Here is a 26,607-nt window from a genome sequence, read left to right as displayed (position 1 = left end):
CCTGTGCCGTGTGGGGTTTTTATTTACCAAGCAAAAAATGAGGGTACGGGATATCACCTCAAATTGGCTCGTCTCACCCATGTATTAAGTATCAACAAAAAGAAGGATATAGGGAGCACAGAGCTGGTGTAGTAATAAAGTATGAAAATTTATTGCAACTTCTTATGGCCTATAGACAAACAAAAACAGACAAACATGTACCCTCCCTTAAAAACAATCCCTGGAGCAACTGTGGGGCTATAGCGACTGCGTGAGACCGGAGTGCACTCCTATATAGTCCTTTAGCATGCATATATATACTTTATTTCTTTCTTCAGGCCCAACATTGACTTTAAATCCAGGTACAAACCAGGTACCGTCACCGGCAATAACACTTCCAATCAGCCCGTATTACCATTCATATTATTGTACACCTCTGCAACAGGGTTGCATACGTATCTCATTACTGACACTGCAAACGTGTCAAACCTCCGCACCCCGCAGATGGACCGCAACTTATTGCCCGATCAGTTCCCAAGATTAACAGCAGCCATTCATTAAAACCTGCCGTGGATATATCTCACCACTCCGGTATGTCGGTCGTCTTCGGGGCAGCCTACGGCGCTGTGAGGGTTCTTAGTGGTGTCAAACGTAGTGCGGGGGGAGGAAGAGATGCGGAGGTACGGGTGATCCAAGCCGGGACGCACTTCCGGATAGCGCTGTGTGTCACGTGACGCGTTTCGTCACGACCCACGTGACTTCTTCAGACGTGACGTAGGTAGGGGTGTGCTTCCTTTTATGGCTTCAAAGTCCTGTTCTTTGGCTTGAGCCAATCATATGTGAGTTAAAACAGTCCGTTTACTGCCATCTACTGGCCATATCAGCTACATGCACCTAAGGAATGATGACAGGGCTGTTTTTCCGCGTTTATAAGGCATTTATGTCCGCCTACTTGCGTTTTTTTACAAAAAAGATTTTATGTTCAAGTCCCTATTGAGGCCTTTTGGATATAGACTCTCACACTTATAGATCCACATCGATTCTTTTCTCAGGAGTTGAGTGTCATAGTCCCCGCGACGTGGGCTAATATTTAGTTTGTATATGCCCATAAAACGTAGACCAGATACATCAGCATTATGAGTGGTTTTAAAGTGTAGAGCCAGGGGATTCAGTTTCTTTTTATCCACATTGGTACTTTTAATATTAGAGATATGTTCACCAATCCTAGTATTTAGATTCCTGTGCTCAGCAAAATCTGTTCTGCAGTTTTAACACATTTAGTTGAAGTTCAGGTTGTACTTCAAATGGACTTCCACTATAAATTCCAAAGTGAAAAAAAGCCAGAATTACTTTTTTCTACTCCCACACCACTGTAGTGAGAGGTATGTGCAGGCTGACATATATATTTCCTTTTAAACAATACCGGTTGCCTTGCTATCCTGCTAATCTTCTGCCTCTAATACATTTAGCCATAGACTCTGAACAAGCATGCAGAAGAGAAGGTTTCTGACATTGTTAGATCTGATTAGATTAGCCACATGCTTGATTCTGGTGTTGTTCAAACACTACTGCAGCCAAATAGATCAGCAGGGCTACCAGGCAACTGGTATTGTTTAAAAGGAAATAAATATGGCAGCCTCCATATTCTTGTGACTAACCAACAAAATCTGGATTTTATGGCACAAGTGGTCAGTTTTTAGACCTTTTTTTCCAGCTACTCTGGAACTTCTGCCTGTGCCGTGTGGGGTTTTTATTTACCAAGCAAAAAATGAGGGTACGGGATATCACCTCAAATTGGCTCGTCTCACCCATGTATTAAGTATCAACAAAAAGAAGGATATAGGGAGCACAGAGCTGGTGTAGTAATAAAGTATGAAAATTTATTGCAACTTCTTATGGCCTATAGACAAACAAAAACAGACAAACATGTACCCTCCCTTAAAAACAATCCCTGGAGCAACTGTGGGGCTATAGCGACTGCGTGAGACCGGAGTGCACTCCTATATAGTCCTTTAGCATGCATATATATACTTTATTTCTTTCTTCAGGCCCAACATTGACTTTAAATCCAGGTACAAACCAGGTACCGTCACCGGCAATAACACTTCCAATCAGCCCGTATTACCATTCATATTATTGTACACCTCTGCAACAGGGTTGCATACGTATCTCATTACTGACACTGCAAACGTGTCAAACCTCCGCACCCCGCAGATGGACCGCAACTTATTGCCCGATCAGTTCCCAAGATTAACAGCAGCCATTCATTAAAACCTGCCGTGGATATATCTCACCACTCCGGTATGTCGGTCGTCTTCGGGGCAGCCTACGGCGCTGTGAGGGTTCTTAGTGGTGTCAAACGTAGTGCGGGGGGAGGAAGAGATGCGGAGGTACGGGTGATCCAAGCCGGGACGCACTTCCGGATAGCGCTGTGTGTCACGTGACGCGTTTCGTCACGACCCACGTGACTTCTTCAGACGTGATGTAGGTAGGGGTGTGCTTCCTTTTATGGCTTCAAAGTCCTGTTCTTTGGCTTGAGCCAATCATATGTGAGTTAAAACAGTCCGTTTACTGCCATCTACTGGCCATATCAGCTACATGCACCTAAGGAATGATGACAGGGCTGTTTTTCCGCGTTTATAAGGCATTTATGTCCGCCTACTTGCGTTTTTTTACAAAAAAGATTTTATGTTCAAGTCCCTATTGAGGCCTTTTGGATATAGACTCTCACACTTATAGATCCACATCGATTCTTTTCTCAGGAGTTGAGTGTCATAGTCCCCGCGACGTGGGCTAATATTTAGTTTGTATATGCCCATAAAACGTAGACCAGATACATCAGCATTATGAGTGGTTTTAAAGTGTAGAGCCAGGGGATTCAGTTTCTTTTTATCCACATTGGTACTTTTAATATTAGAGATATGTTCACCAATCCTAGTATTTAGAGGTCTATATGTTTTCCCAATATAAATTAAGTTACATGGACACTTAATCTGATAAATAACCCGAGGGGTATTGCATGAAATATAGTCATTAACGTAGAAGGATTTTGATCCATCAAAATTGGGGAACTGACTACTCTTATGGACATATCGGCACATATCGCAGTCCAGACATTTATGCATACCTTTTTTAGACGTTTTACATTTAGGGGGTCCACCCCATCCAAATTCACTTCTAACTAGAAGGTCATTTAGATTATTGCTCCTCTTAGCGGCCATATGTGGATAGTCACCAACTATTTTTGCCGTGATTGGATCCCTTTTTAGGAGATGCCAGTGTCTCTGTAAAATATCTTTTATCTCCATGTAATGAGCACTGTATGGGGTCACGACTCGTGACACACATTTAGTTGAACTTCCGATTCTGGGATGAGATGGGGGTATCCCCGACTGTTCCTCTGTTCTTTTTAAGAGATCCCCCCTATTTCTGGCGAGGGCTCTTTTGTATGCAGTAATAATAATCCTGTTTGGATATCCCCTTGACAGCAGCCTAGCCCTCAATTCACCCACCTCTCTTTCAAAATTACTTATGTTACTACAGTTTCTGCGCAGTCGCAGAAACTGCCCAGTGGGCACAGCCCATTTTTGGGCGGGTAAATGGGAGCTACACGCCGACAAGAGGGTATTACCCGCAGTGGGTTTTCTATGCGTGCAGGTCTCTAGGGAGGTCCCTACTTTTTTAATCATCAGGTCAAGGAAGGAGATTTCTCCAGCATCATATGTATAGGTAAGGAAGATGTTTCTATCGTTCAAGTTGAGTTCTGCCACAAATTCTTTTAGTTCAAGATCGTTTCCTTTCCAGAGGAGGAGGATGTCGTCCACATAGCGTATCCAGAGGGCGACGTGCTCCGCGTACCGACGCGTGCACCTCACCACCTCCTGCTCCCAATATCCTAGGTGAAGGCACGCGTAGGCCGGGGAGCACGCCGCCCCCATTGTAACACCCCTCTTTTGTCTGTATATTGATCCCCCAAACTCAAAATAGTTGTTTTCCAGAATTAGCTTCATAGAGTCCAAGACGAACTCGGCATGGGACTCGTAACCAAGATAATAATTCGTTAGGTAAAATTCAAGAGCCTCCAAACCCCTAGAATTGGGGATGGAGGTAAATAGGGACTCTACATCTAGTCCCACGAGTAGCCAGCTCTCTTCGACGCACACACCCTCGATGCCTGCCAGCACATCCCTGGTATCCATTACAAAAGAGGGTAGGGCTGTCACAATATCTTTAATTTTTAAGTCAACGTAACTAGCTAATTTTTCTAGGGGACCATTGTTGCCCGAGACAATCGGGCGGCCCGGAGGGTTAAGTAGATTTTTATGGGTTTTTGGTAAAAAATAAAAAGTAGGGATAGTATATTCAGTTAGAGTTAAGAATTTCAATTCTTTCTCAGTTAATACACCCTCAAGAAAACCCCATTGTACTTTAAGGTTGATTTTTTCCATCAATCCCTTAAAGGGGCTGGCATTAATCCTCTCATAAGTTGATCTATCATTAAGTAATCTTCTAGATTCCAGTTCATAATTACTGGCTGTCATTAAAACAACGTTTCCTCCCTTATCACTTCTTTTTATAATGATCCCAGGGTTGGTTTGGAGCATTTTTAAGGCCTCTCTTTCTGTCCGTGATAGGTTGTCCCGACCTTTTTTGTCCCAATCAATGCTTTTTAGATCTTCGGCCACAAGGTCCATAAACATGGACACATGCCTGTTTGAGCTCAGAGGGGGCATATATTTTGATTTTGGGAAGACATTAACATGCAAGGTTCTGGGGCGACTGGCCGTTTCGGCTTCCTCAAATAGATCGTCCAGATCAAAATCATCTATATCTATAGGGGCAGGGGGATTGCCATTATCCAGGGATGTACTGGGGGCATCGGAGAGGTGCATGCGTCTCAGAGGAACCCTACGTAAAAATAATTGGATATCTTTGAAGGTCTCGAATTCACAGCCATTCTGTCTTGGACAGAAGCTAAGTCCTTTACGTAAAAGGGAAATTTGTGTTTCAGATAATTCCTCTTGTGTTAGATTAATTACATCCAGTGATTCCTCGGGGCGTCCCTCACTTAAGTCTAGCGGGACGACCCCCCTTTGTTCTGCCTCTGTCTCAACTGCATCCCTGTCTCTTCTTCTTCTTCCTCGTCTCCCCCTTCTCCTCTTCCCTTTCCTAAAAAACGGGGATCATCACCCTTGGTCTGCTTTTTGTCCTTATTTTTATTACTGTTTCTTTTACGTCTATTATATTTTCCCTTCTTACCCCTGTTTCTGGGTTTGCCGGAGCCAGCACTGTCCTCATGACCTGAGGTATCAGTCCCTGACTCTTCCGTGTTGCTACCCCAGCCGACACGTCTACCTGGTCCACGCCTGCTTCCATATTTTCGACCAGTTAAATTAAATATGTCTCCATTTTTATAATCCTCAATATCACGATTAAATTTCTTTTCTTTAATTTCTTTGATTCTTTCCTGTTCTTTTTCCATATCCTTTTTTAATCTCTCGTTTAGTTCTTGAAAAGAATCTTTATCTTTATATTCATTTAGTTTCTGTGTGCTTATCTCGAGTTCTTTTTCAACATCCTTAAATTGGATTTTATCCTCTTTTACAAATATTTTCATGATTCTAAGACCATGTGCTTTGCACTCCTTTTCCCACTCAGGGAGCATGCGTAGAGTTTGCAGATGTTCGGCCGGGGCTACTCTTTCTCTAATACCTCTTGGGATGATGTTTTTGTCTATGTATCTATCCATGCTTATAATTTCTAGCTTTTTCTTAATGAATTTAATAACAATGCATTTATGTTGGTGAAATAGTCGTACCAATAGCAGTTTATCTTCGCTAGCAACCTCATCCTCTATCCCCTCATAGGGATCTTCAGAGTCCTGTGAGGTGTCAAATTTAGGTACATAAGCCATTATATGAAGTTGAACCAAGTTAAGTTAATTCGTAATTAAGGTATATTTGTTATCCTTATTAGTACACCAGGGATATCTACCGTAGCAAAAAATACCAAGCAAAAAATAAGGGTATGGGATATCACCTCAAATTGGCTCGTCTCACCCATGTATTAAGTATCAACAAAAAGAAGGATATAGGGAGCACAGAGCTGGTGTAGTAATAAAGTATGAAAATTTATTGCAACTTCTTATGGCCTATAGACAAACAAAAACAGACAAACATGTACCCTCCCTTAAAAACAATCCCTGGAGCAACTGTGGGGCTATAGCGACTGCGTGAGACCGGAGTGCACTCCTATATAGTCCTTTAGCATGCATATATATACTTTATTTCTTTCTTCAGGCCCAACATTGACTTTAAATCCAGGTACAAACCAGGTACCGTCACCGGCAATAACACTTCCAATCAGCCCGTATTACCATTCATATTATTGTACACCTCTGCAACAGGGTTGCATACGTATCTCATTACTGACACTGCAAACGTGTCAAACCTCCGCACCCCGCAGATGGACCGCAACTTATTGCCCGATCAGTTCCCAAGATTAACAGCAGCCATTCATTAAAACCTGCCGTGGATATATCTCACCACTCCGGTATGTCGGTCGTCTTCGGGGCAGCCTACGGCGCTGTGAGGGTTCTTAGTGGTGTCAAACGTAGTGCGGGGGGAGGAAGAGATGCGGAGGTACGGGTGATCCAAGCCGGGACGCACTTCCGGATAGCGCTGTGTGTCACGTGACGCGTTTCGTCACGACCCACGTGACTTCTTCAGACGTGACGTAGGTAGGGGTGTGCTTCCTTTTATGGCTTCAAAGTCCTGTTCTTTGGCTTGAGCCAATCATATGTGAGTTAAAACAGTCCGTTTACTGCCATCTACTGGCCATATCAGCTACATGCACCTAAGGAATGATGACAGGGCTGTTTTTCCGCGTTTATAAGGCATTTATGTCCGCCTACTTGCGTTTTTTTACAAAAAAGATTTTATGTTCAAGTCCCTATTGAGGCCTTTTGGATATAGACTCTCACACTTATAGATCCACATCGATTCTTTTCTCAGGAGTTGAGTGTCATAGTCCCCGCGACGTGGGCTAATATTTAGTTTGTATATGCCCATAAAACGTAGACCAGATACATCAGCATTATGAGTGGTTTTAAAGTGTAGAGCCAGGGGATTCAGTTTCTTTTTATCCACATTGGTACTTTTAATATTAGAGATATGTTCACCAATCCTAGTATTTAGATTCCTGTGCTCAGCAAAATCTGTTCTGCAGTTTTAACACATTTAGTTGAAGTTCAGGTTGTACTTCAAATGGACTTCCACTATAAATTCCAAAGTGAAAAAAAGCCAGAATTACTTTTTTCTACTCCCACACCACTGTAGTGAGAGGTATGTGCAGGCTGACATATATATTTCCTTTTAAACAATACCGGTTGCCTTGCTATCCTGCTAATCTTCTGCCTCTAATACATTTAGCCATAGACTCTGAACAAGCATGCAGAAGAGAAGGTTTCTGACATTGTTAGATCTGATTAGATTAGCCACATGCTTGATTCTGGTGTTGTTCAAACACTACTGCAGCCAAATAGATCAGCAGGGCTACCAGGCAACTGGTATTGTTTAAAAGGAAATAAATATGGCAGCCTCCATATTCTTGTGACTAACCAACAAAATCTGGATTTTATGGCACAAGTGGTCAGTTTTTAGACCTTTTTTTTCCAGCTACTCTGGAACTTCTGCCTGTGCCGTGTGGGGTTTTTATTTACACCAGGCCAATTTTAATAAAATTTCTATTCATTCATGTCTTCAAAAGCTTCAGACACTATGAAATGTATAAATATGACAGATTAGTCATCGGACGACGTTTAGTTTCAGTTGAACCATTTATGAAATACGCTTTTTTTTTTTTTTTTTTTTTTTTTTTTTTTGTGTTTTTTTGTTTTTTGTTTTTTTTTACAAAATGTTTAATAGAAAGTTATTTTAAAACATGCATACTTTTTTTTTTAAAGAGAACCTTTTACAGTATTTTCAAAATCTAAATTAAAATATAAGTGCACCACTTTGTAGATCTCTCCTACCCACCAACTTCCAGCTGCCTGCTCAATAGGCAAGCCTAAAGCCACACCCCAAGTAGAGTCTGACTGCTATAATGGTCTCACAGTCACTCAGCTGGAAGGCATGACTTCTAATAGAGCAATCGCACTCCCCTTACCTGCATCTCCATGTGACTAAAAGAGGAGTGTTTGAGATTGACCGGCTCTGAACAGGCAGCTACAAATCGCTGAGAAGATGAGGATCTATGAATAGGTGCAAATTGCATATAAAACTAGTACCTGAGCTGGGGCTTTAAAGCCTAAAAGTCCTTACTCTTGTCTTCTGTAGGTCTTGCCAAAGATGATGAATTTCTGTTACCAGATTCTAACTAGTTCCTCTGTGGACCCACGAAAAATAGATGGAGCACTTCATGTGCTGGGCTCCTTAGCCGAGATTTTGTTAAAGGTAATAGCTTACAATGTTTAGAGCCCTTCAGTGTACTTGTGGACTATTTAAGTTGTATATAAACCTGTAGAGCTTTTGTTCCCCTAGAAATCTGTGTACAAGGACCAGATGGAAGTGTTCATTCAGAATCATGTCTTCCCATTGTTTTTGTCTGAGCTGGGCTATCTCCGGGCCCGGGTAAGTCCTCATACTTGTAAACCTGCAGATATGCCAGCCATCTGGCTGCCTATAAGTTAGAGTTGTCTCACAGTCCACTCTGTCGTTTTTTGGCGCTTGCAAAAATATTGTAATAATTACCAACTAGAGACTAATTCATGATAAGAGGGCCTGTCAAGGGATGTAAATAGAATGCAACCTTACCCTTACAGGACTACTATTGGGAAGTGTATAAAAACTAAAACTAAAAATACTGATACATCAGAGAAAGAGTATAAGGAAGAGTAAGGTTAATTGTAAAAAAAAAATCATGCTGTTACCTCTCCAGGTTGACAGGCACAGCAGAGGAAAGCCTTCAGGCATGGGTCCTTCAGCTTCTATGATGTTTCTGCATCTCTTCAGGAAAGCAGATGACAGTTTTACTACCATGCTTGGGAACTGATTATGTTGTTGGGATGGTCCAACAACTATTACCTAAAGGAGAGGGGAAACTTTTCTTGCATTAAAAGGATGATTAATTGCTCCCCTACGGCATGAAATTAAGTGTCCCAGAAGTCCACTGGTAATAATAATAATCCGAACATTTGTATAGCGCTTTTCTCCTGTCAGACTCAAAGCGCTCAAGAGCTGCAGCCACTGGGACGCGCTCAAGAGGCCACCCTGCAGTGTTAGGGAGTCTTGCCTTGAACTCCTTACTGAATAGGTACTTGACCTAGCCAGTATTCGAACCCTGGTCGCCCATGTTAGACAGAGCCCTTAACCAGTACACTATCCAGCCACTGCCACACACTGGTAACAGCGTCTCATGCAAAATGTCATGTTAATCTAAACAGCAGGAGTGATTTATTTCTTAACTATTAACCCTTACTCTTCCTAGTACTTTTTCTCTTATGTATAAGTAATTTTTAGTTTTATTTTCTATACATTTTACGATCGTGGTCCTTTAATGAGTACTGTTGGTGTTCGAATTCGACACAGCCGCCTCTGATAATACTTTTTTCCCATTTGGAAGGAGGAAGCATCGAAGTCACGTCACAGGCAAGGCAGCGAACTCCTCCTCACTCTGTCCGCTTGTTCAGCGCTGAGCAGCGGCAGTCGGAAGTATTTGAGAGTTCCGAATCGGCTATGCCAAATTTGAACACTACTGTCAAGTTTGACTTATTAACAGTTTGGAATGTAGCTAAATATTACTTTAGTCTTGTGTCCCTCTTCCTTCATCCTCCACTTTGTTTGTCTTGCAGTCGTGTTGGGTTCTCCACTCGTTCAGCACGCTAAAATTTCATAATGAGTTGAACCTCAGAAATGCTGTTGAACTGGCCAAGAAAAGTTTACTGGAAGACAAGGAGCTACCGGTAAAAGTGGAGGCCGCCATTGCACTGCAAACACTGATCAGTAACCAGGGGGCTGGTAAGGAGACCATTGGTTGTAAATGTGGCTTGTGTTTAAGTGTTAGTGGTGTTACACAGAAGCATATCTCCATTGTTCCTAAGAATAAAGAGATCCTTCGCAAATCATACTTATACAGTTCAAGCATTACCTCCCCATAGTGTTTCCTGTTTCTGTTGTACTTAGTAGGCCTGAACAATTTTAGGAAAAGATTGAATTGCATGATTTCTGTCAGAAATTGCGATTTCTATTCGATTCACGGTTTTCTTCAAATCAAGCCTTAGCACTAAATTCACAATGAATAGGAAGGAAATACAAAGGAATAGGAAGGAAAGGAATACCACCTTAGTTTGTACAAATTCAAAGTGCCCCACTGCAGCTTTGCAGGCTGCAGAAAGAAGTCAGTCACACCACAGCAGTCATTATCATGCTGATGGAGGCGGAGGCGATACACAACTTGAAAGACAGGCGTGCAGGCTGAGTCTGTTGACCATGACACAAAGTTTGATTGACATGCATGCGGGCGGAGTCTACCGCCCGCCCAACAAATGATGTGGAAGCGCTGGGAGGAGTGAGTCACGAGTGACAGCCTGCGGGCAGAGTTTGCCGCCCTTAATACAAAATAACCTTGCCTGGAGTGAGCCGCCCCAAGAGTGAGAGCCTGCCGCCCGTGACACAACATGATTGACAGCCTGGCATGCGGGCGGAGTCTGTCGCCCACCCAGCTAGTGATGTAGAAGTGCTGGGAGGTGTGAGCCTGTGGGCGGAGTTTGCTATCCGCTCTGCTGATTGGCTGCACACTAGTAGGTGGAAGTTGGGGGAGAGATTGAGCTGCATCTGTCATGGCAACTGAAAGTCCAGGCGCTGAGCCGCCGCAAACCACTGCTGCACTGATCGGTAGCGGGGAATGCTGGGCTGACTGAAGAGGGGGATGAAAATTGGCGCTACGGCGATCACACAATTATCATTTCCGTGATCGTGATTTTGATCCAAAAACTGTTTATCGTTCAGGCCTAGTACTTAGTCCAATGAACATATGTGTGTCGCTGGATGTCCTGATTGCACAGTGTGTTGAACTGCTCATGTATCTATTCTCCCCATTTTGTACTATGTACAGCGCTACGGAAGATGTTTGTGCCATATAGATAAAAGCTCTAGTGCTCTGCATGGTGCCCTTTGAACCAGAACTATATACACATTTTTTTACATAGGTCTGTGGCAACTAATCAAGAATCCTAACGTCCTGTTTTTATCATAGAAGCATTGCCTCTGCTGGCACTTCCAATCAGTGCAGGGATTGTAGTGAGAGTATATGCCGGTATGCTTCGACCAGTGTGCTCTAGGGCAGTGTTTCTCAACATTTTATAAGTGTGTACCCCTTTTAAAACCCTGTACTCATCGAGTACCCCCTAGCACAGTAAACATGATCACAAGTACCCCTTGACAAATATATATTTAATCGTAGTACATAATTGGTTCTAAACAATGTGCAAGCATTTATTATTGCTTTTAATTAGCTAAAATACTAATTTGATGTTGTTTAAATAAGAATTATGATTTTCTAAATCTCTAAATTTGTTATTCTTGGTTAAGTATATCAAGCCCGAGTACCCCCTGGACCCATCAGAAGTACCCCCTGGGGTACGCGTACCGCATGTTGAGAACCTAGGCTCTAGGGTAGAGGAGATGTGTCTAAAGTATAGGTAGCAACAGATCCCAGAACTGCTGAATGGAGAAGTAATGGTTGTCCTTTTATTGAGACATCCAAAATGTGTGAATGTAATTGTAATCAGTAAAGCGAATGTACCTGCATGAGTGGGTAGTTGGTGAACAGGGGGAAGCCTTTCATTTTGTGCCATTCAGAGCTTCTTCAGAGGCTAAATTTTTTGCTGCCACTGCATGCCGGTACATCGCTTTATTGATTGTAATTGCATTCTCACTTGTTTGATGTCTCAATGAAAGGACAACCATTACTTTACTTTACAGTAGAGCTGGGAACTGCTGCTACCTATACTGTTTTAGTTTGTTGCCCCCTTCTTCTTGTGTAAACAGTGTTCTCTCAGACATGCTTGGAGGCAAACCTTAAAGCGAACCTGAAATCAGAACTTTCACTCTACTGCAAAAGATAAGCAACAGCAGAATAACCTTTAGAGAAAACAAGGAACACCAAGAGCCCCAATAGTGTGATATGTACTGGTAAATGGTTACTAGATAGAGTAAATATTAATGCTCACAAACCAGGGTTATCATTAGGCAACCACTGTAAAGGCAGGTGGGGAGATTTTCCTGACCCCACTCAGGAATAAGAAGTCGCTCTCTGTAGATGAGAAAGGCCGTCCTACTTACCGGTAGTAGTGTTTCGGCGAATCATCCAGGACAGCCACCTGAGATTACCATTGAGCCCCTCCCCTGTGGAAACAATGCACATGCAATTAATTAATTACTCCTCTGGTCCACCCTCTATATAACCAGCCTCCTCCTCTACCTCCCTAGTTCATTACAAGAGTAACAGGCTCACCCTTCTTTTAGTTTATACTATACCATCTACTGTACCGTATCAATCTCTTAGGGCTGGGTACTAAGGCAGCTGTCCTGGAGGATTCGCCGAAACACTACTACCGGTAAGTAGGACGGCCTTTCTCTCATCATCCTCCAGGACAGCCACCTGAGACCAGCGAGAAATTTTTACCTTAGGGTGGGATGACTGCTTGGAGTACTTTACGACCAAACGCTTGATCCTGGCTGGACAACAACTCCACCCTGTAGTGCTTCACGAATGTAGAGTGTCCTCTGCAAATATGTGATAATTGCCTGTCTCACATCTAGATTTGCTAGCTTTCTTTCCTTATCATTCTTGGGGTCTGTAGAAAAGGATGGTAAAACAACCTCCTGCAGTCTATGGAATTGCGTGGCTACCTTTGGCAAATATGTCGGGTCTGGTCGGAAAACTATTCTGTCCGGGTGAATCACCATATAGTGGTCCTTTATTTATAGTGACTGTATATCCCCTACTCTCCTTGCCGTTGTAATCGCCACCAAGAAGGCCACCTTTAGTGTTAATAACCTAATAGGAATGGTCTCTGCTGGTTGGAAAGTGTCCGACATTAGAAAATCTAGGACCAGTGCCAGGTCCCATGGGGGCGCCATCTTTACCGGGACCGGCTGTGATCTGGCCACTGACTTCAAGAAGTTCTTTATATGTAATTCAGTGGACAGTTGTTTATCTAAAAATACAGATAAGGCCGATACCTGGACTCTGAGGGTGCTAACTGCCAATCCCATGTCCACCCCATCCTGTAGGAATTCTAAAATCTTGTCTCATTTGAAGTAATCCTATTCTTGTCCTTCCATGAACAAAATCTGACCGCCATTAATTCCCTGAAGTTCGATGATCTTCGGCTGAGTTGAGGGGACCACTGACCCTGTACCTGCTGATCCAAACAGTGGGCGCCCCAACCCCATGCACTGGCATCCGTGTATAGTTTCACTGGAGCCCTCTGCATCCAGGGACGTCCCCTGGACAGGTGGTCTGCATTCACCCACCATTGGAGGGAGAGCAACACCCGCTGTGGTGGGTTTGCTCGTTGATCTAAGGAGGACCTCCTTCTGTCCCAGACCTGAAGAAACCAGGCCTGTAATTCCCGAGTGTGTGCCTGAGCCCACTCCACTGCCGGGATCACTGAGGTCATTAGGCCCAGTAGGGACATTGTCTGCCGTAGAGAAACTGACGGGGCTGATGTATACTCGGTCACTGCTCTCATCAGCTTGCTGACCTTCGGTCGAGAAAGCAGAATCCTTTCCTGCTCTGAGTCCCAGATTAGCCCCAGGAATAGTGCTGTTTGGGATGGCTGAAAACACGACTTCTCTCTGCTGACTAACCAGCCCAGAATCTCTAAGGTCTGGACGCAGAGGTGTAGGTTTTCCCTTAACGAGTGTTCGGTATTTGACAAAATCAAAAAATCGTCCAGATACGGAAGAACCCTTACATTCTGGAGATGTAACTGCGCGACCGCTTCTGCAACAACTTTCGTGAATATCCTCGGGGCCGAGGATATTCCGAATGGCAGGGCACGGTATTGGTAATGGCATACCGCATCCCCCATGACTACCGCAAACCTCAAAAACCTCTGAAATTGCGGATGGATTGGAAGGTGGAGGTACGCGTCCTCCAAGTCTAGTGTGGCCATAAAAGCTCCTGGCCAAATTAAATTGCGGATTGATGCAACGCTTTCCATTCGAAACTTTTTCTCTAGAATGTAAGGGTTTAGGGGCTTCAGGTTGAGTATCATCCTGTACTTTCCTGACGGCTTCTGTATTACAAAAACTCTTGAATAAAACCCCCTGCCAAACTCCTGGACCGGAACCCTCTGAATCACTCTCTGTTGCAATAATTTTAGCACAGAAGAGCGAATTGCTTCTGCCTTCCCTGGGTCCCTGGGGGTCCCCGTAATCACAAAATTTTTTGGGGGGGGCTCTTGGAATTCTATCCTGTACCCATTCTTTATTAAATCTAAAATAAACTCGTTTCCTGTTATACTCTGCCAGGCCTGAAAAAAATAAAGAAGCCTTCCCCCCACCTGTAAATCTGTGTAATTTGTCGGATTTTGGGGTGGCTGGCTGGGCTTTATTGAACAGGAAGGTAGATCTTCCTCTCCCTGTACTATAAGTCCACCTTTTAGATCCCTGCTGCTGCCGGGACCCCTGACCCCTAACTTCTCTCCTGGGAACATAACGTCTCCCCTGAAAGGGCCTATTTGTTCCTCTTCTCCTCTTGTCTGGGAATTTCTTAGTTCTATCGGAAGATCTCTCTAGAATACCATCTAGATCCTTCCCAAATAACAAGTCCCCCTGAAATTCAATAGCACATAACCTGTGTTTGGATGAAACATCACCCTCCCAAGTGTTTAACCATATTGCCCGCCTAGACGAGTTTATCAGGGCTGCTGTCTTTGCCGCAGATCTTAATGATTCTGTGGCCCCATCTGCTAGGAAAGCTACCGTCTTAGACATGACTGGAAGGGAGTCTAAAATTTTCTCATGTGGGGTACCTGCAATAAGGTGCGCCTTTAACCCTCTCATCCATTTTTCAAGGTTGCTAATAAGACATATGGCTGCAATAGCTGGCTTAAATCCGAAGGATGCTGCCTGCCATGCTCTTTTGAGGAGGATTTCCGCCTTTCGATCCATAGGATCCTTTAGGCTGCCTAAATCTTCAAATGACAAATCTGTGGACTTGGAATATTGAGCTAATGATGCGTTCAACCTTGGGCACTTTGACCATAACTCCTGGTCCTCTTGCTTAAAGGGGAATCTCCTTTTAAATGATCTAGGGATAAATAATCTTTTCTCAGGCTGCTTCCACTGAGAAGATATGACTCCTTTAATCGATTTGTGTACCGGGAAAGTTCTGCTATCAGTCTCTTCTAATCCCCTGCATATATCGTCTTGAACTGACGTAGTCGGGGTGGTCTCCTGAATATGCTCCGATTCATATACAGCTGTAAGGAGCTCCGATGTATCCTCTATACTAAACAGGTATCTAGGCATTCTGGCCGTAGCCCTCACTGGATCGTCCGAATCCCTAGCCTCCCCCTCCTCCAGAGATTCTCCTGAAATATCTTCCCATGAATCATCTGGAGAGTCAGGTTCTACAGGCACAGTTGGTAATATACGCCTGGGTTGGGTCAGATCCTGTCTGAGCCCTGAACCCTGCGGCTGTTTCCCCGGTGGAGGTTGGATGTTCACTGCCACCGCCTGTGTGCTAGTGTCTGTTATCGATGTAGTCGGGGGTGTGGGCTGGGCCTGTCCCTGTACTGGAGGCTGAGTGGGAAAAGCTGCCCTGAAGGCTGCAAAGGTGGTAGTCAGTTCTTTTTTCATAGACTTCATTAAGTCAATCATCATCATATTAGTGTCTGGGATAGTGTCCCCCCTATGTCTGCACTTGTCACATGATGATCGTGTGCAACTTGGTGGCATCACCTCCCCACACTTTGAGCACTTATTAGTCTTTTTCACATGTTTCTGTAAAACAAACAGACAAGAAAATAAGGCTGTTAGTATTCTCTGCAACCCCAAGCCATGTATAGCGAAGCGCTTATTGGGGTGCAGAGTCACTTTCAGCTGTACCTGTGCCGGCTGGCTGTGTCTCTCTGCGGCTGGTACATTGCTGTTGTCCGCTGTGGAGGCCTCTGATTGATCCATGTCCTCCCGGCAGCGTGTCGGCGTTCCACGTGCGCTCTGCAACTCGGAAGTTGCCTCTCCGCTTGTAGCCCCGCCTGCCGCTTTCAGAAGATTTTCCGGCTACTAGCCCATGACGTCCCCGGTGGGCAGAGCGTACGCGCCTGGTTGCGTCCGCCCCCCTGACGTCAGGGCGTCACGTGACTCTCCGGCTCCCCGGAACAACGCCGATGGTACCCGGCGGCGGCCACAAGAAAGGACGCTTCAGGCTTTCTTCCCAGCCCTCCACGCCGGCAGGTAGTGTACGCTGGGCTCCGCTCACCACCTCCTGCCCGTTCGGCCGACACAAGCCTGAACTGCAGTCTCATGGGGAAAGGTCAAACACTCCTAACTATAGGTGCGACACACGCTCCCCTACAGCATAAACCAAAACAACTAGTGCACTGTCCACGGGTGAGTGGAAACCATGAAAGAACTAGGGAGGTAGAGGAGGAGGCTGGTTATATAGAGGGTGAATCAGAGGAGTAATTAATTAATTGCATGTGCATTGTTTCCACAGGGGAGGGCTCAATGGTAATCTCAGGTGGCTGTCCTGGAGGATGATGAGAGAAAAAAGGGTTCAACCCTCCACCCAGGGTGGACTCAATATTATGCAGGAACACAGAGGCGCCAAGAGGATAAAAGGAGGCGAAATGAGATTAAAAACCAAATTCTTGGTAAATAGAGGAGGTAGTGGTGGACTTACTTCCTCCAAGTAGACACACGACTGTAGTAAAGACAGTCAATATATTTTATTTATGAACTCCAAATATGCAACGCGTTTCGCAGGTTTGATCCCGCTTTATCAGACAATAACAACGGAGCAATAGCATATGTGGTCAGTAGAAGAGCCAGGCACCTCTGTTTAGAGAACACAGTTTTTCATTACAACTTACAGAACTTCCATAGAGACGTTGCAGTGTGGTTTCTTGCTGCTTTGCTGGGAGCATAGAGAGGGTTAACCTCCTGCATTTACATATTAGCTCAGAATTCTTCAGTCAGCAGAGAGCTGATTAATTGCAGATAAGGGAGAATTAGACAGTCTGTTCTATATAAAGACACACATGGTGGATTTCTCTGTTTTTTCTCTTGTTTTTTTTTTAGTGGCCAGCTAAGTTAGATGGCAATGTACATTAGTTAAACAATGTTTTTTAGGTATACAGAACATGAGGCAATATCAAGTGAAGGGAAGCTGTCTGTTCAGGTTTGGTTCATCTTCAATGTCTGTGTCCCACAGCTAAGGAGTACATGCAGCCGTACATCCGTCCAGTCATGCAGGAGCTGCTGCACATCATGCGGGAAACAGAAAATGATGACTTGACCAACGTCATCCAGAAGATGATCTGCGAGTACAGCCAGGAAGTGGCCCCCATTGCTGTGGACATGACCAGGCATCTGGTGAGTGGTGGTCAGGAATTCTGATATGTCTGTGCAGGATTGCCATAAAACTTGCTCACCACATTAAGGTGGCCATACACTGGTCGATTTGCCATCAGATTCGACCAACAGATAGATCCCTCTCTGATCGAATCTGATCAGAGAGGGATTGTATGGCCACCTTTACTGCAAATAGATTGTGAACCGATTTCAGCCTGAAACCGTTCACAATCTTTGGTGGTGGTGGTGCTGCCGCCGCCGCTCCCCCCCCCCCCCCCACACACACACATACATTACCTGCTCCGCCGGCGTGAGTCCCGCTGTCACTGCTGTCTTCTCCGCTCTGGTCCGGTCTGGTCTCCGGCATGCTTCACTTCTTCCTGCCCGGCAGGAAGTTTTAACAGTAGAGCGCCCTCTACTGTTTAAACTTCCTGCCGGGAAGGAAGAAGTGGAGCATGCCGGAGACCAGACCGGACCAGAGCGGAGAAGACAGCAGTGACAGTGGGACTCGCGCCGGCGGAGCAGGTAATGTATACCCACTGCATTGCGTCGGTCGTCGGGCATTCGAACGCCGCTATCGACGCACTCCCGACCCGCCGGCAACCGAGAAAAACCTTCCGCACGGATGAATCGACGGATACGATCGATTTCGGACAGAAATCGATCGTTCTGTCAGCGGTGTGCGCGGCGATTTCACAGCCGTTTCGATCACTGTGATCAAAACTGCTGTATATCGGTGGGAAAATCGTTAGGTGTATGGGCCCCCTAACTGCTCTGTATGTTCTCACTGTAGGCGGAGATCTTTATCAAAGTTCTGCAGAGCGATGAGTATGAGGAGGTGGAAGACAAGACAGTCATGGCTATGGGGATCCTCCATACCATTGATATTGTGCTGACTGTTGTGGAAGACCATAAAGAGGTGCGCAACCTTAGTGCCTTCACTGCTGCTCCCCTCTCTTCCTTCCCTTGTTTGATTCTGTATCTATCTTCTAGGTAAAGCAGCAGCTGGAGGACATCTGTCTGCAGATTCTTGGCCTTGTTCTCCAAAAACACATTATAGGTATGAAGACTAAATAAAGGGTACATTCAGATGGGCCAAGTTTTCTGTAATCTTTCCCACCCTCTGCCTTACCCAACTTCCAAAAATAAACACCATACTTACATCTTTTTTAAAGAGGAGCTGTCAACCATACTATCTCAGGAAAAAAAAACCCCACACATATAAGTAGATAAATACTTGCTCTACTTAACATATGTATTGCACTGTCCTCGTTTTGATTTTAGTGATTTTTCTACAGTAAAAACATCCTTCTTAGCTTTTCGCATTCTAAGTGTGGCTATTTTGAAGCCAATCCTGATGTCATTTCCTGCCCTACTCTCCTCTGCCTGATTTGCCCACCCTTCACTATAGAAAGTGCATTGTCTCAGCATGAGACATATTGGCCAATCAGAGAGGAAGAGAGGTGTGGGAGGGGAAAACAGGAGGGAAAGAGGCTTCAGCCAATCAGGCTGCATTAGTTAAAGGAATACTTAAGTCAAAAATAAAAAATGATTTTTACTCACCTGGGGCATCCCTCAGCCCCCTGAAGCTGTATGGTTCCCTCGCTCCGATCCTCCTGTCCCCGCCGGCGGCTACTTCCGGGTTCGGCGACAGTCGCCGACAGGCTGGGAACGCGAGTGATTCTCCGCGTTCCCAGCCGCTATATCACCCTCTATGCTGCTATAGCATATAACATATACGCTATAGCAGCATAGAGGGTGATCTAGTGGCTGGGAACGCGGAGAATGACTTACGTTTCCAGCCTGTCGGCGGCTGTCGCCGAACCCGGAAGTAGCTGCCGGCGGGGACAGGAGGATCGGAGCGAGGCTGCGAGGGAACCATACAGCTTAAGGGGGCTGAGGGATGCCCCAGGTGAGTAAAAATCATTTATTTTTGACTAAAGTATCCCTTTAAGTCTGAGGGGAAATACAGAAGCAAAAAAAGGACAACCCAGCATGCCCAGCAACTTCCTTTTTGTGTACCAAATTATATCAAATAAGCATGATCATTTATCAACAAGAAAAGTAATAGTGATTTTAACTTTTGGATTGCCTGGTTAGCATCCATATTACTTGTTTACCAGATCAAAATAAAGAAGATTTTTGATTTTATGCCCGACATTTACACTTTAAAGTTGCACTATTCTGTCTGCTTTTTCCATCTTGCTGCCCAGGGTATTTTGAAATGGGCTAACACCAGCAGTGCTGTATGCCCAGCCTGCTCTCAGAGGGAGGAAGGCTTCACATTCTGCCACTCCTTATTGCTGTTCTCAGTGGTAGCAATGTACCAAAGTAGCAGTCCCAGTTTAACATAGAATAAAAAAAAACACTGCAAATTGTCTTGTAGAACGTACATCTCAATTCAAACGTTATATCATACTCATGGGGGGAGGGGGTGGCAGGCATTACTCGCTTTCAGAGGGCTGCTCCTTAGTTGTCCCGTGTCTTTATGCACTCCTCCATCTTCTCCAGGGTGACACCACAGCTGCAACAGTTTGAATCACCCATGGCTATGTGGCGCTATCTCGGGCCCGCTGCGATTCATGCTAATAGATGTAGTCATTTGATGTCAGTCACTATAGAGCACATGTGTCACAATTGCTCTAAAAGTGCAGCTGAACTCTGGTCCCCTACCTTTTGTGTCCCTACCTCTCCCTCTAGATTGTAAGCCTTTGGGCAGGGTCCTCCTCCTTTTGTGTCCTACCTCTATTACTGTAAACCCATGCTATGCATTTGAGTGAACCTAACTTGCCTAATCTCCATGCTCCCATCCAGTGACTAAGCATTACCTTATGCTCATGTTGTGCTGCGTGATCTGGTTTTCTTGTATTCCTTTATTGTCATATTGCTGTATGTCACCCCTAAATATTGTCTGTAACCTAAATTAATGTCCAGCGCTGCGTAATATGTTGGTGCTTTATAAATACAATAAATAAATAATAAACGTGTCGAACTCCAGGCTTGGAGGGCCAGATCATGCCAGTGTTTAGGATGGACTGAGAAGGAGAGGAACGTGTTCTACCTGATGGACCACATCTTTCCTGATTCAGACCCATCAATTCATTTGAGCTGTATCAAAAATGTGTGAGGATCTCTGACCTCGTAGGACCGGTTTGACATACCTGCTATGGAGTGTGCAGAGACTATAATCAATTAATAGTTTATACGAATGTGCATATCTAGAGCAAAAGCAACAGAAATAAATCTCAAGAAAAAAATATCTCACATGCACCAGACGTATAAAGTTAATAAATTATTTCAACTTTATATATATATATATATATATATATATATATATATATATATATATATTTATATATTTCCATTACATATAAGACAAAAAACCCACAATGGGGAAACAAACCACAGAAAAGGGAACACAAGTTAAAAATCCCCCAATGATATGTGTGGGGATTGGTGGCTGCACAATAATTACATCTGGAGTAAATTGTAAGGGGGGGGGGGGGGGGAGAGATATTTCATGATATAACAATATATATAATCATATAGAAAGCTCAGGAAATAGGCGTAAAAATACAAGTGTAAATAGCAGTACTAAAGTGCTTGGGTGTACAATCTATAGAGCACGAGTAGAGGAAGCAAGACCATATAAGCATAATATATCCACAATAAGGTACTTGTAAAATGATCAATAATAAAGTGCTACCAGTGCATAAACGTACACAGCGCTGATAAGTCCAGCAATCCTCAATATCCTATCTAACCACAACAGTAAGGCTCCAGTGTAACAGTCTTATAAGCATCCGAGCACTATAATGTGGTACAGTGAGAATAGAAGACCGCCATATTACCTGTTCACTACCTCACTCCACAATGCCGCAGCTGCCATGAGAGTTTGGTCCTACACGTGTGTCGCCGGAATACCCGGCTTCCTCAGAGACCACTGGACAGGAGATGTACTGTACTGACATCAAAGGACTACATGTCCTGGCATGAATTACAGCAGCCAACAGCGTGCGACAGCATTGCAGGCACTTTGGGTCTCCCTGGAGAAGATGCTTTAAAACATGTGTCTAGGGAGCAGCCCTCTGAAGGTTAGTGCCTGCCACAGTTCGCTCTATTTACAAACCTCCCTAAGGAGGAGGTTCTTTTTTTATATTTTATCCCTAAGATGCTTAGTTGCCTTGGAGTAAACAAGAAAGATCTCCCATGATGCGTCACTACTGAATGATCCCTTTGTGCCCCCAAAAGCCAGACACACATCTGGAACCACAGGAGTGAAGTATGCCTATGACCTATTCATTTTACAGAGCCATACTAATCCAACTTGCGTATAGCTGTTGTGGAGTGATTGCTCCTCCTCAGTGCAAGGCATGGATTAATGTGTCTCTGTGAGGTGGGGCTTGGCAGCGAAGTAGTACAGAGTACCCAGACAGTTCATGGTGACCCAGAACCACTAGGATATTGATAGGTGCTCAGGTGGACCAAAAAGTCCTCTTACTAATACGTTGTCTTTTCTGCGTAGTCATTTCGAGTTTATACATGTTTATGCAAATTTTGTATGGAAACGTATGCAGCTTGAAAATGGACCAATTGGATTATACCTTAGCACAGTTCGATTGATACATTTTTGAGGTGCATATATTTGATTACAAGATCTGCATAATCTTGTATGAATTCGGAACGATTTGCACTGACCATCCTGACTGAGATCTGCTCTTTGTTGTTGCCTCTCACCTCTTTCCTTGAGCTAAATATTTCTGTTCAGGAAACTGCAACTAAAATGTCATATGAACAAAATTTCCAAAGGATTTTTAAGATGCTGGGTAATCATGTGTTAAATGCTGACACTATTATGATGTAAGCATTTATATGAATATGTAGTTTAATTGCCTTGACTGAAATTTTGTTTCTTTCTACAGAGTTCTATGAGGAGATCTTGTCACTAGCGTATAGCCTCACCAATCAGACTATCTCCCCGCAAATGTGGCAGCTACTGGAGATCCTGTTTGATGTGTTTCAGAAGGACTGCTATGAATACTTTACAGGTTTATTTTTATTTTATCTTCCCCAAGATGTTGTGATGAACTGATAGCTTTAGGTTGTCCAGTGCAGTCACTACAGAAGTTCTCCTTCCTGTATTTCACATAGCCCTTGCTTGTTGTGGCTGTGCATTTACCCCATCTAGTGGTGATTTTCCAGAATGCATCTGAGCCATGCTCTGTAAGGTAAGTACACATGCTAGAGAAGGCCTTAGCAAACTACGGCCCGCCGATAGGGAGCTGCATTCTCCTCCTCTCCCCTTCTCCCTCCTGCCAATCTTTAAACTATACATGCAGAGCACGCACAAGAAATGTTGCCCAAACACTCTTTTCAGGGTTGATCTCCATGGCCACGGCGGTGTCATGTGACCTGCTGTCATTACGTACCAGCGCGTGCCATCGCCATGGAGATCGCCGCTGGAACAAGTGATTGTGGGTGAGTTACACCCAAGCACTTCTTGGACAGACAAGTCCGGAGGGAGGGAGCGAGAAGGCGCTCATTAAATAGGAATGCGGCCCAATTGCAGAAAATAGTTTTCCCAACACTGTGCTAGAGCCTTCTCTGCTGAGGTTGCCTCATCAAGAACCTAGCGTGTGTACAGCCAGCCCAATGCATCACCTTAGGATGGCTGGATAGTCTCAGTTAAGTGCATTGTTCCCCTCCTTACCTTACCCACCGTAATTCCTTCCATTGTGCAGGTGTTTGTTTTGTCTTTGCCTGATTACTACTTTTTCTGTCCTTAGATATGATGCCACTGCTTCATAACTACATTACTGTGGATACCAACACTCTGCTGTCCAACCCCAAACGCCTAGAGATTATTTACACCATGTGTAAAAAGGTGAGAGACACAGCCATATCTGGTCAACTTCTTTCTACATATACATAATAAATGTCAGTTTTTTTAAAGGAAACCAGAGACTTAAAACAATAATGATATATAGTCCCACACCCTCTGGAAATGAAATGACTATTTGCTATGTAGAATGTGTCAGCAGGCCTTATGACCTGATCTGGCTGCTTTGAGGGGCAATCGTATGGTAAATCTATTAACAGAACAAATAATGTGAGGGAAGCATTTGCCCCGTTTAGGCCTCGTATACACAAACAAGGACTTTAGTCCGGTAGGGATTGGAACTTGATCCCTCAGAGGGCCAAAGCTGTACAGATGCACCATTAGCCTAGTGGCATTTAAGAAGGGACCAAACGTGGCATATAATGAAGCAGCTTCTGGCGGGGTGGGTGAACAGAAGAACACTGCGTTGGGAGGTAGCTCTGGTGTTGGGCGTTGTGAAGGATTTGGCATGCAGGATCTTTAGGTGACATGGGGGGGGGCGCGTAGGCTGGCTTATGGTACACACACTAAATTTATCACCTGGTGGGGGGGCGGATATATACTCGTGCTAAATTATCACCTTAACCAGTCTTTATCACCCGCCCTGGAGAAGTTTAGTCTAGTGTGTGCAATGTAGCTTTAAAAAGTACATGTCAAAGCAGGTACCTCAGGTTAAACAGTGCACAACTCTGGACGCTTTATCACCTGAAGAACTCGGGTATTTTGCAAAAGGTTGTCATGCTTTGTCTCTGTATATTATTTATTTATCAAAGTACCGAGTCAAACTAGGCATTGGCCATCATCTTTCCGAAGGGGTAAGGTGCCCATTGGTGATACAGTCTTGATTGTCCAATCTTACCACTTCTATGTAATATGAGAGACTTCCTAAAATGGCCATTCAAAGTATAATCACTCAGTTTACCCTTCTACTATGTAGATTTGGTAAGATTGTACAATCAAGATTGTAACATTAGTGGGCCCCTTTACTGATAAAAAAAATTCTGAAGCACCTAGGAGTGAGAAGGGTCCGGTTTTCTCCTCAAGTTTTTGAAATGGTCAGCTTGTCAACCACAAACTGATGAGTTGGCAGCTACAGCATAGAATAGAATAAAGCTCTATAAATATTCCCTGCTCCTTGTTTTGTCTTCCTTCCTTTATGTCGTGGTAGAATCTCTTTTGCTTTTCTGGTTACCCCAGGCCTAGGGATGTTTCTGGGCACAATTGAGGAGCCACCACATCCCCTTTCCCACCCATGTGGAGGCACAAAGAAGCAGAATTTGTGTATTTTAGCGATCCTCCAGTGGGTGTCTCCACCCTTTGCTGTCATGTCTGTCCCTGCTCTCTGCGAATGTCATGTCTCGACACTCGGAGATGGGTAAGAGTGTAATACAAAGAGGAAAACAGAGCGAGCAGATAAATATATCAAATTCCATTACCTTCTGCATTGAGGTAGTTTTGCAGCACTTGCTATGCAGGAAACATACATGGTGTCACATGATGGTCAGACCTAATGGAGGCAAATGTTATACAAAGTGTGAGGTGATTTTGTAAGGAAGCTAAGACATTATTGGTTGGGAAGGCTGGGAGGTGGGCTTCATTAGGTTGTATGGGGCAGGGAACCCAACATGTCTTGTTAAAGGGAACCTTAACTGAGAGGTATATGGATGTTTCCTTTTAAACAATACCGTTTGCCTGGCAGTCCTGCTGATCTCTTTAGCTCCAGTAGTGGCTGAATTACAGACCTGAAACAAGCATGCAGCTAATCCATTCTGACTTCAGTCAGAGCACCTGATCTGCATTCTTGTTCAGGGGCTCTGGCTGAAAATATAAGAGACACAGGATCAGCAGGAGAGTCCGGCAATTGGTATTAGTTTTAAAAGGAAAAATCCATATCCTTCTCAGTTTAGGTTCCCTTTAAGAGCACTGAATTATTCACTTATGAGCAGGGGCTTAACAATAGACCTTGCAAGGGATGCAACCACAGGGGGGCCCAGAAGCCGCAGGAGGCCCCGTGGGGGGAGAAGTTTATTTTCCCTTTCCAGAGAGACTGACAACTAAGGTCACAGAAAGGAAAAAAGATTTCTGCTCTGCACAATTGTTCTTATGACTGCATCTGCTCAGCCACTGATAAGGAATCATACAAAGTTTTGCAGACAAAGACTTTTAGACTATCCCTATTCAGTGTTCCGCAGGGAATTGTCCTCAATGCCCAGCCCCAACCTCTCTACCCCTCCCCAAGTGCTGTGTACGGTAATGATGCTGGAGAAGTCTGCAAAGCCAGTTCTGCTGCATCAGAGATCGAGTGAGTGTAATAAGCTTAGGCTGGGAGCACACTCATCTGTCTGTTTTCTGTATGCGTTTTCTGCACACCATGTGGGTCTTTATGTGTTAAAACACATTTTATCACAGAAGCTAATGTAATGATGGAGAAAATGCCTGCAGTGCTTCACTGCTGTCTGTTTTTATCTGCATGGGGAAAATGAGCACTAGCCAATTGAACATTAGTTCTCGGTTTCTCTGCAGAAAGCGAGGTGAAGAGGGGGCCCCATCCAAAGTTTTGTAGAGGGGCCCAGTGATTTCTAGTTAGGCCCCTGCTTATGAGCAACCTATAATAATAAGTTGTGTCTGGACAGGTGCTGATGGGAGATGCTGGGGAGGATGCGGAGTGTCACGCAGCTAAGCTCCTAGAGGTCATCATCCTGCAGTGCAATGGACGAGGGATTGATCAGGTAAGTAAAACTAGGGCTTTGCTTGTCCATATTGGAGCCGTATGTCTGTGATGTGCCCCTCCCCTTCTCATTTACTCCTCTTATCCTCATACAAGGAGATGGGCAGATGTATTAATAACTATAAGTGTTTTCCTGTGTCCCCTCAGTGTATCCCGCTGTTTGTAGAAGCTGTGTTGGAACGGCTGACGCGAGGTGTGAAATCCAGCGAGTTACGCACCATGTGTCTGCAGGTGGCCATTGCAGCTCTGTATTATGACCCAGCTCTCCTCCTCAACACCCTGGAACAGATCCGCTTCCCGCACAGCTCAGAGCCAATCACAGCGCAGTTCATCAACCAGTGGTTGAATGACACAGACTGCTTCCTGGGGCAAGTAATGCAGCATCGCTCCACCACACAGCATAACTCAGCAGCTCATAGAGATCAACATATCTA

General features: G+C 44.4%; 1 protein-coding gene across 2 annotated transcripts in view; it reads left to right on the top strand.

The window, feature by feature from the left end:
- Window positions 1–26,607, top strand: part of LOC137564170 (importin-8-like) — a 68,436-nt gene that overhangs the window by 20,222 nt on the left and 21,607 nt on the right. The window contains exons 12-21 of one of the 2 annotated variants that reach the window (XM_068277648.1): window positions 8,316–8,432; window positions 8,520–8,609; window positions 9,830–9,995; window positions 17,428–17,588; window positions 18,361–18,486; window positions 18,570–18,627; window positions 22,490–22,615; window positions 23,354–23,451; window positions 26,079–26,174; window positions 26,321–26,541. In XM_068277648.1, the coding sequence (XP_068133749.1) occupies window positions 8,316–8,432; window positions 8,520–8,609; window positions 9,830–9,995; window positions 17,428–17,588; window positions 18,361–18,486; window positions 18,570–18,627; window positions 22,490–22,615; window positions 23,354–23,451; window positions 26,079–26,174; window positions 26,321–26,541 (1,259 nt within the window). Of the gene's footprint in view, window positions 1–8,315; window positions 8,433–8,519; window positions 8,610–9,829; window positions 9,996–17,427; window positions 17,589–18,360; window positions 18,487–18,560; window positions 18,628–22,489; window positions 22,616–23,353; window positions 23,452–26,078; window positions 26,175–26,320; window positions 26,542–26,607 lie in introns of both variants that reach the window. The other variant, XM_068277647.1, reaches the window with a different exon arrangement.

This window comes from Hyperolius riggenbachi, chromosome 3, assembly GCF_040937935.1.
Source record: "Hyperolius riggenbachi isolate aHypRig1 chromosome 3, aHypRig1.pri, whole genome shotgun sequence".
NCBI classification, from domain to species: Eukaryota; Metazoa; Chordata; class Amphibia; order Anura; family Hyperoliidae; genus Hyperolius; species Hyperolius riggenbachi.
This window is presented reverse-complemented; position numbering and strand designations above follow the sequence as displayed.